The sequence below is a fragment of the Pollachius pollachius genome (assembly GCF_949987615.1).
Source record: "Pollachius pollachius genome assembly, chromosome: 20".
Taxonomy (NCBI): domain Eukaryota; kingdom Metazoa; phylum Chordata; class Actinopteri; order Gadiformes; family Gadidae; genus Pollachius; species Pollachius pollachius.
This window is the reverse complement of record NC_136953.1, coordinates 13,159,861-13,170,109: the sequence shown is the minus strand read 5'-3', so window position 1 is coordinate 13,170,109 and position 10,249 is coordinate 13,159,861. Positions and strand designations below refer to the sequence as shown.

The 10,249-nt window shown below is 49.9% G+C and overlaps 1 protein-coding gene across 1 annotated transcript in view; it reads left to right on the top strand.

Annotated features, from left to right (window-relative positions):
• hdlbpb (high density lipoprotein binding protein b) overlaps positions 1-6,182 on the top strand; it is a 22,630-nt gene extending 16,448 nt beyond the window's left edge. Inside the window, exons 16-25 of the mRNA XM_079758296.1 lie at positions 579-797; positions 1,636-1,777; positions 2,361-2,500; positions 2,901-3,005; positions 3,304-3,438; positions 3,860-4,003; positions 4,594-4,773; positions 5,288-5,404; positions 5,591-5,755; positions 6,049-6,182. Of these exons, the coding sequence (XP_079614422.1) occupies positions 579-797; positions 1,636-1,777; positions 2,361-2,500; positions 2,901-3,005; positions 3,304-3,438; positions 3,860-4,003; positions 4,594-4,773; positions 5,288-5,404; positions 5,591-5,755; positions 6,049-6,141 (1,440 nt within the window). The 3' untranslated portion in view covers positions 6,142-6,182. The remainder of the gene's footprint in view (positions 1-578; positions 798-1,635; positions 1,778-2,360; positions 2,501-2,900; positions 3,006-3,303; positions 3,439-3,859; positions 4,004-4,593; positions 4,774-5,287; positions 5,405-5,590; positions 5,756-6,048) is intronic.
• The last annotated feature ends 4,067 nt before the right edge of the window (positions 6,183-10,249 follow it).

Genomic DNA, 10,249 nt, shown 5'->3' with positions numbered 1-10,249 from the left:
CTCCTCCTCTCTCTCCTCCTCCTCCCTCTCCTCCTCCTCCCTCTCAGCCTGCTCCTTCTCTGTCTCCTCCTTCTCTTTCCCCTCCTTCTCTTTCTCCTCCTTCTCTTTCTCCTCCTTCTCTTTCTCCTCCTTCTCTTTCTCCTCCTTCTCTTTGTACTCCTGCTAAGTCGCTTTGGATAAAAGCGTCTGCTAAATGCCCTAAATGTAAATGTAAATGCAAATGTTCACAACCGACACCAAAGACGTCCTCCTTCTCTGAAACTAAACCGACAACAGCCAGGACAAAAAACCCAACGTTCAAAGTCCCGAGTCCTTAAGGCTCAGTTATGGTTCCACGTCGACGCAGCCCAATGACCCCGCAGACGCTTCTACAAAGTCCCGAACCTGTTTTAGTTAGCGGACCAATCACAGCCCTCCCGCCTCGACGCCAGGTAAACCTTTTCGGGCGTAAACCCCCCTTGCGCTGCGTCGCCGTGAAACCATAACCAGACCTTTCAGTCCGCTCGCTCTGATGCTCAGACCGGGCTGCGACTCATCCTGACCAACCCCCCCCCCCCCCCCCCCCCCCGGTGGGCCAGGACGACGTGGTGGAGGACAGCATGGCGGTGGAGCCGCGGCACCACCGGCACTTCGTGTGCCGCAGGGGCCAGGTGCTGCGCGAGCTGGCCGAGGAGTACGGGGGCGTGGCCGTCAGCTTCCCCCGCACCGGGGCCGCCAGCCGGCGCGTCACGCTGAAGGGCGGCAAGGACTGTGTGGACGCCGCCAAGCGCCGCATCCAGGAGATCATCGAGGACCTGGTGAGAGGGGAGGGGTCTGGTGGGAGGACCTGGTGGGGGAGGGGGCTGAACGATTTGGGGAAATAATCAAATTGTTATTGTTTGACCACTATGACGATGGCGACCTTTCTTTTTGAAGTTCCTTATGTTCTGTATTATCCACTAAACAAGCAGTAAATCATTCTAAAGTGCGACCAACACAAGATTGGGAGCAGTCAACACATAAACTGCTCTTTCCTTCAGGCCAGGCCGAGGTGTTGAGATGAATTGATGCATTCATTGATATTATAACATCTGTGTTTAACTTTTGAATTGTAAGAGCGCAATAAAATCTGCAATGAATCTTACTGATCTCCAGTCATAAACAGTAAATTGTCCCCACAATCTTTTTTATTTTTCTTTATCGCAGCCTTTGCGGTTTTGCAAATGGCGTTCTATTACATCACAATGTCGGTGATCTCTCTCTCTCTCTCCCCCTCCTCTCTCTCTCCTCTCTCTCCTCCCCCCTCCTCTCTCTCTCCTCCCCCCTCCTCTCTCTCCTCCCCCCTCCTCCTCTCTCTCCTCCCCCCTCCTCTCTCTCCCCCCCTCCTCCTCTCTCTCCTCCCCCTCCTCTCTCTCCTCCCCCTCCTCTCTCTCCTCCCCCCTCCTCCTCTCTCTCCTCCCCTCTCCTCCCCCCCTCCCCCCTCCTCCTCTCTCTCCTCCCCCCTCCTCCTCTCTCTCCCCCCTCCTCCTCTCTCTCCTCCCCCCTCCTCCTCCCCCTCCCCCCTCCTCCTCTCTCTCCTCCCCCCTCCTCCTCCCCCTCCCCCCTCCCTCCCCCCTCCTCCCCCTCCCTCCCCCCTCCTCCCCCACCCCCCTGCAGGAGTCCCAGGTGAGCGTGGAGGTGGTGATCCAGCAGCGGTTCCACCGGGCCCTCATGGGGCCCAAGGGCAGCCGGCTGCAGCAGCTCACCAAGGAGCACCAGGTGCAGGTCCAGCTCCCCGAGAGGGACGACAGCAGCACAGGTCTCTCACACACACATCCACGTGCACACACACACATCCAAGTGCACACGCACGCACACAGGCATGCATCCATGCACCCATACGCACACAAATGCACGCACAAACGCATACACCGACGCACACGCATGCACGTGCACACACACAGACACACACATGCACGCACAAACGCATACATGCATGCGTACGCACACAAGCAAATACGCACACACACACGTACAAATGAACACGCATACAAAGACTCTCCTAGTGCACACCTACACTCACGCATACGCGTGCAAACGAACACAAACACATGCACGTGCACTCACAAACACAGGAACACGCACTCACCAACACAAACACGCACGTGCATGAACGCACACACATGTGCAAGACCACACACGCACGCACACACACGCGCAAATGTACACAAACACGCGCACAAACACAATGTGTGTGGGTGGTAATGCACACGTACACTCACACATAAAGCTGGAACATTAACACAAACACGCACACACACAAACTCAAATGGACATTAACACCCTCACAAACAACTCCCACCACAATAACCAGTCTTTGTCGTCCACGTTTGGGGTCCCAGGGCCCCACGGTCCGGACCCCCAGGGCCCCCAGGAGAACGGCGAGGCCGGTCCCGACGCCGAGGCCGCGCCCCGCAAGTGTGACATCATCACCATCTCGGGGCGGGCGGAGAAGTGTGAGCTGGCGAAGGCCGCCCTGCTGGTACGCATCGCAAGACCCCCCCCTCCCTCCAACCCCCCCATAGGAACCTAGGAAACCAGACCAGTGGTTTTAGAGACCAGACTTGGGGTCTTTTATTTTTTACTTACATTTTTAATGTAAAACACAAACTTACAAAACCACGTACTGACAGAATCCCCCCATGACAAAACAGATTGATGTACAATAATACAGTAAAGTAAAAGAAAACAAAAAATATATATATATGTATTAATAAAATCTTAAGGTACACATACAATAATCAAACAGATTCAATGAAAAAGAAAAAAGAAAAACCAAAAATCATCAACAGAGTGACATGCGAGTTCCCTCGCTCGTTAACATTGCATCATCATGATCCGATCAGCCCGGGGGTCTTTAACACGGCGCTGTCTCCGCCCAGGCGCTGGTGCCGGTGACGGAGGACGTGGAGGTGTCGTACGAGCTCCACCGCTACATCATCGGCCAGAAGGGCAGCGGCATCAGGAAGATGATGGAGGAGTACGAGGTCAGTGGCGGCGCTCTGCCGCCCCCTGGTGGCCGCTCGCTGCAGCTACACCCAACGGCTCATTCAGCGCATTCATTTGTTTTTGGATTAACAGGCTATTTTGAGGTATCTCTGTGTGTAATTGTGTGTGTATGAGAGAGATTTTACACTTCAACGTACTTTCCCCCCCAATTTCTTTGTGTGTATGTGTGTCTGTCTATGTGCGTGTGTGTGTGTGTGTGTGTGTGTGTGTGTGTGTGTGTGTGTGTGTGTGTGTGTGTGTGTGTGTGTGTGTGTGTGTGTGTGTGTGTGTGTGCAGGTGAACATCTGGGTTCCCCAGCCGGAGCAGCAGTGGGACGTGGTCCGGGTGACGGGTCAGCTGACCAACGTGGGGCGGGCCAGAGAGGGGCTGCTGCAGAGAGTCAGACAGCTGCAGGCGGAGCAGGAGGACCGGGTGAGACAGGCAGACAGACAGGCAGTCAGACAGACAGACAGTCAGGGAGCTGGATGCGGAGCCTGAGGACCGGGTGAGACAGACAGTCAGTCAGTCAGTCAGTCAGACAGACAGACAGACAGACAGACAGACAGACAGACAGACCCTCACATCCTTATTCCCTCCCGCCCTCACTCAGTCAGTCACTCATTCACACCCACACTCACACCCTCAGTCAGTCAGTCAGACCCTCACATGCTCACTCACTCACTCATTCAATTCCTCACTCACTCACCCACTGACACATTCACTCAATTACTCACTCACTCACTCACTCACTCACTCACTCACTCACTCACTCACTCACTCACTCACTCACTCACCCAGATCCAGCCCCACACACACGCCTAGCCGCTGGTTCAGTGAGCTTCTCCCCCCCCAGGCGCTGCGCAGCTTCAAGGTCACCATGTCGGTGGATCCCCGCTTCCACCCCAAGATCATCGGGAGGAAGGGCGCCGTCATCTCCCAGATCAGGAAGGACCACGACGTCAGCATCCAGTTCCCCGATAAGGGCGAAGAGAGGCAGGTGGGCCGCGCCTCCTTCAGCACACGGCCGCAGTATGGCGGAAATAGAACGCTGTTCGATTGTAAACAGGAGTGCGGCTCACAGTTAGACAAGGCGCCTTTATTGATACAGCTTGCTTTCATACACGAGGCAGACTCAAAACATCATCATCATAAAATAAAATAAAATGATAAAAAATAAAGTAGATGAGTAGGGGTGCATGTGGCTTGGTTGTCGCCATTTTTTAACTTTTTATCCAAGAGTTAATTTCCCCTTTATTTTCAATGACGTTCACAAAACTGGGCTCCGGTCCCGCAGACCCTAAAGGCTTAGTTATTGTTCCACGTCAACCCAGCGCTTACGGACCCCTTGCGTCCTCGCGGACCCTCCTTGCGTCCACCGCAAGGGCCCGGCGGGCGCCTCCCGAAAATGTTAACCTTGCGTCGAGGCGACGCGGCAGCGAGGGCTGTGATTGGTCCGCTCCCTCAAACCCCGGGCGCAGGACCAAAAGGGGTTCAGGGCCGCGCCGAAGCGTCCGCGGGGTCATTGCGTCGACGTGGAACCGTAAGCGGAGCCGTGGCTCATGAGTGAAGGCCCCGTTACGGTTCCAGGACGTGCTGGTGATCTCGGGCTACGAGGCCAACGTGGGGGGAGCCCAGGGGGCCCTGGAGCGGCTGGTGGCGGAGTTGCAGGAGATGGTGAGCCGGGACGTCCGGCTGGACCCCCGCACGCACGCCCGCATCATCGGGGCCCGCGGCAAGGCCATCCGCAAGCTGATGGAGGAGTTCAAGGTGGGGAGGGGTGGAGGTGTGTGTCTGTCTGTCTGTCTGTCTGTCTGTCTGTCTGTCTGTCTGTCTGTCTGTCTGGGTGCCTGTGTCTGTCTGTCTCTCGGTCTGTCTGTCTGTCTGTCTGTCTGTCTGTCTGTCTGTCTGTCTGTGTGTCTGGGTGCCTGTGTCTGTCTGTCTGTCTGTCTGTCTGTCTGTCTGTCTGTGTGTGTGTGTGTGTGTGTATGTCTGTGTGTGTGTGTATGTCTGTGTGTCTGTGTGTCTGTCTGTCTGTCTGTCTGTGTGTCTGGGTGCCTGTGTGTGTCTGTGTGTCTGTCTGTCTGTCTATGTGTGTGTGTGTGTGTGTGTGTGTGTGCGTGCTAAACTAAGGACGGCATTGAAAGTATCAGGAAGTTGCGTGGGTCTTAAAATGTCCCCCTCCTTCCATTGTTATTAAAAATGATGCCATCTCAGTGAAGTCAGATGACTTTGTGTGCGTTTGTGTGTGTGTGTGTGTCTGTGTGTGTGTGTATGATTGTAGGTGGACATTAAGTTCCCCCCTCCCGGGTCTGAGGAGCCGGACCGGGTCGCTGTAACGGGACTGCCCGAGACCGTGGACAACGCCATAGACCACCTCCTCAACCTGGAGGAGGAGTATGTGAGTAGACCACCTCCTCAACCTGGAGGAGGAGTATGTGAGTAGAGCACCTCCTCAACTAGAGGAGGAGTATGTGAGTAGAGCACCTCCTCAACTAGAGGAGGAGTATGTGAGTAGAGCACCTCCACCTCCCCCCCCCCTCCCATGACTGACCTGGGGTCTCCTGCCCTCTCCTCCACGGGCCAGATGCTGAGCGTGACGGAGACGGAGACCCTGGCGGCCTACATGAAGCCCCCCTCCCGCTACGGGGGAGGGGGCGTGGGCGGGGGAGGGGGGGAGGACAGCAACGGGGCCCCGGCCAAGGGCTACGTGGTGCGGGACGCCCCGTGGAACGCCCCAGGAGGGGACAGGGTGAGCTCTCTCTCTCTGTCTCTCTGTCTCTCTCTCTCTTTCTCTCTCGCTCTCGCTCTCGCTCTCGCTCTCTCTCTCTCTCTCTCTCTCTCTCTCTCTCTCTCTCTCTCTCTCTCTCTCGCTGTCCTCTCTCTCTCTCTCTCTCTCTGATGCTATGCTATTATATGTTATAACAGTACTGCTTCAGATGAAAACAATGAGCATCCGTCTCCCTTTCTAGTGAATGAGAGACGCATTGTGAAGGCAGCGTTAGCGCTGATCATTGTTGATACTATTGGGTATTGTGTGTCCAGGCTCCAGACATGAGCAGTGCAGAGGACTTCCCAACGTTCGGGGCCAGCGTGGCCCCCAAGCAGAGCTCCGCCTGGGGCCCCAAGAAGTTCTGAGGAGCCACTGGGACTGCTTCAACCACGGGCCTCTCCCCCTCCCCTTTCTTCCTGAGCCGCAACCACCAGCCATTTTGGAGGGTGTGAGAAAGAGAGCAGCCTTCTTCGCTGCTCTCCTCTCCACCTCCTTTTTAATCTGTCTCCCCCCCCCCCACACACACACACACACACACAGTATCCAAGAACCCAAAACAAACATGGACCACAATGTTAATATTTTTCTCTCAAACTTTCGAGCGCTCTCCTCTCTCTGCCGCTCTGTTATGTCGCCGCCGTACTCCAAAAACGCTTTTGAGATTCCGATAAACCTCCCCCCCCCTCCCCGCCCCCCTAAACCGACATTCAGCCTGACTGCAGCACTTCGTAGACGAAGGTTCGGGAACAGTCTTCGGAAGTGCCTGAGCGAGCGCAGAGCAGGGCGGCATCGGACAAGTCCGAATTTTAATCCGAAATTCGTAGATATTAGCGTTTTAGCTTTTTGATTATTTATTTTGTACGTGTAAAAGAATAGTGTCTGTGTCGCAGGGCCCAGGTTTTAATGCATTTCGTTTTTTTTCCCTGTCATTTGAACTGAAAAGATGTGAATGTCCATCTACTGTATTGTCTCTACTGTGAAGGCTGTTTATTTATCGGTTCGGAGCGGCTCCACCCTGAACCTCAGTGATCCTGCTCATTTATCTTTTTTGTAAAGCACTGACTGTAGCCTGATGCTTTTTAAGACCTTTTATTATTTTTTACGAAGTGTGTTCAAAGGCTTGGGTTGCGGAAAAATCTCACATTTGAAGTGAAACAAGTACTTGAACGCTGTTTTAATTTCTATGTTTTACGTTTAATTTGAAGGTGCGTGTGTGCGTGCGTGCCTGAGAGATTTGTATGTGTGCAAGGAAGGATTATTCTTGAATGAAGCTTGACCAAACTCAAAATGTGTCGTCAGTTTTATCTTCACACTTGCTGTCATTTTGTTTGTAACTTTATCATTATGTTTTCTCCCTATCTGTCATCGAGTCACTTTTAAGTTTCACGATCTTTGTCAAGATGTCGGACTACATGGGCAGCTCCCTCTAGGATTCATACAACTATTGTGTAACAATGTTTGACTTCAAGTCATTTTGGGTAGCACAAAACAGTACATTTTCCATCCATTATTAATCTTATTTATGTTCTTCGCTCAGATGATCAATCGTGTCGTGAGACAGAGATCAATCCTCCATCCAGAACCCAACCACTGCAACGTATGCTTCCACCCGTGGCTGCGTTCATAACGGTGACGAGTGGGGTCCCGGTCCTACTTTTTCCGGCATGTTCTATGACGGACTATGCAAACCAACCAGGATATTCCAATTAAAATTTGGCGCAATTCTTCGTTTTTTTATTTGTATTTCCGTGACTTTATGACTTTCTTCTTGTGTTTCTCTCAGCCCTAATTTCAGCCTTTTGACACAAGGGCGGCCATTTCGGACGAGGTGAGGCTTGCATGGCCTCTTGCTGTGGTCTCTGTGAATACGTTCATGAAATGGCTGCCCAAAAGCTGCTGTCTTTTATGTTTCCTGTCAAATCTTAAAGAAAACACACTATTGGCCTTAATGAGTAAAAAGTGTTCAACATTTTGATGAATAAAAAGGTGTGATTGAAGCGTGTGAGATTGCAATACCAGGGTCAGTGACTGGTTTTCCTACTCTTAATAAAATGTAATGACATGAACTTCAGCTGTGTTATTTTTTTCTTGATATACACACTACATGACTTGTTACTCTCAAACGCACATAGCCAAATGATGGAGATCTGGGTTTATATTTGTGTAGTGCAAGGATGCAAGATGCAGGTTAAAAAAGGAAGCTAAAGGAAAATATTAATGAAGAAAACCCTCACCAAATAAAATCACAACAGTCACAAAGACAATATTACCACCATACTCCAATAAGTAGATTTGCTGATTTTTTAAATTTATTATTTTGTTGATTTGGGAAAAAAGCGCATTGAATAAGGTTGTCCAATGTAAAATTACTTTTAATTGTAAGTTATGAACTATAGTCATACATTTAAAGAATACTTAAAGAAATACAAATTGTACCTTATCATTTGACACTTGGCAACTCGATTCTGTCGTAGACAAGAATCGACTAAGTAAGTAATCATTACCTTTATTCTATAAAGCACAGTTACGACACAGCATAACTGATCAAAGTGCTGTACAGTGGATGCTCAAATGTATATCGACCGGTTGATGTAATTTCTCGATTGTCCCGCAGAGGGCGGTGATACGCCTCAATGTATTTAAAACGACAACAAAACCCATAAGAGGAAGAAAAATGTTTCCGTCTCGTCCAATCAATGGCCTCGGTTCATCTCATGAACAATTATGCAGTGGTGGTTGCTATTGGTTACCATCAACATTTTGCTGCTGTGGAGGAATAATTGTTATGGTAAGGGTTTAACTGTAAAGGAGTAGGGTTGTATGGTAAACTAAAAAAAAAAATGCATATAGAGCTGATGACTGGCTGAATATTAACCTCATTAATTTTTTTCGGCATATTCACATTAAAATACACTCGCATGTGCGACGATGTAATTCCTTGATTATCCCACAGAGGGCAGTGACGAGTCTCAATGTGTTACGAACTATCACCACCTCAAAAGAAGAATGAACGCGCATTTTTAAAAGCACATTAAAATAATTTAGGTTTACTCATTATTTATGAAAATAAGCTCCATAGAAGTGGACAATGTAGCCTATGTTCTGAACAGTGGATGATGACATCAAAGAGAAAGACAAATAAACACGCATAGGAAAAGACAGCATTTCTTTATTCAGGTTAAATTATCAACACAACGATGATTACCTCTGTTGAAGCCAAAAGCGCCTCGGTTCAAAAACATCCTAGGTATCATGTAAATAGCGACACCATCTAGCGACTACATGCATGTGTTTGGAGTCGCTATCCGCGGTGCTTAAATGTAGGAATTGATCGAAGACATCTCAGTTAGTGTTGCCACCCGTCCCGTCTTTCCCAGAATTGTTCTCTTTTTTCACCAGCTGTCCCGGGAAAAAAGAAATCTCTCCCGGGACACAATTTGTCCCGATTTATTTGGGGAAAATTCCAAAACCTAATTTGATTACTTTCGTTCTGTAGTCGAATACGGTTCCTGTGCTTCTATGGCTCTTTAAATTGTCCCCGTGTTCTTCCCGTTTATCCGTAGTGACCGTGACATCCCAGGCACGCGTCCCCGTTCTTGCGCTCCTCCGACGGAATGGGAACACAAACATAAACATTTTAAAGTGGAGGAAAGTCACTCAGTGGGAGTGGAGCCGAGCGGTGCGTCTTCATTTGCAAAGGGAGGAGAGACTGACGAGGAAGGAGATGGAGCAAATCATACATGCAAGCCACCAGTACGAAAAAAACGGTGCGTTTTGTGTCCGGCGAAAATCTCCGTAAAATATGAAGGGAAAAACGCATTGGAAATTCACGCAAAAACAAAAAAAACATCAAGTTGTGCTATCAAACAAACAAAAACAGGCAGCCATTGCAACTTTTATGACCAAAAAAGGTTCACCAGAGGAAGACAAGACTGCAGCAATGTTTACCATGGAGTGGAACACGGCCACAGCTACTTATCAACGGATTGCAGGACGACAAATGGGTAAGCAAAGAAATAGGGAGCCTTCCAACTGTCAACCTGGTATATTTGCATGTCCAATCATGTTTTAATATGTATTTTTTTCCATGTATATTGAATGTAGAAGATGGCAGCAGCAGGCCAAGGAGTACATCCAGAATCAGTGACAACCTGTGTCACAACAAAGAGGTAAGAGGAGCTGTGGGAAGTCCTAACAGTTCATTTAGTATATCTGACCTGAACATCTTATCACTTATGATGTTTGAGTGCAACAGAGTCAAAAGCATCTTTGTCAGGGTCAAGAGCATCTCCATCAGGGAGAGAATCAGTGTCAGGACGACAAATGGGTAAGCAAAGAAACAGGGAGTCTTACAACTGTCAACCTAGTATATCTGCATGCCCAATCATGTTTTCATCTGTATTTTTTAATCTATTAATACAGAACAGAGTAGCAGCAGCCCATGGAGTCCATCCAGAATCAGTGCAACAGAGT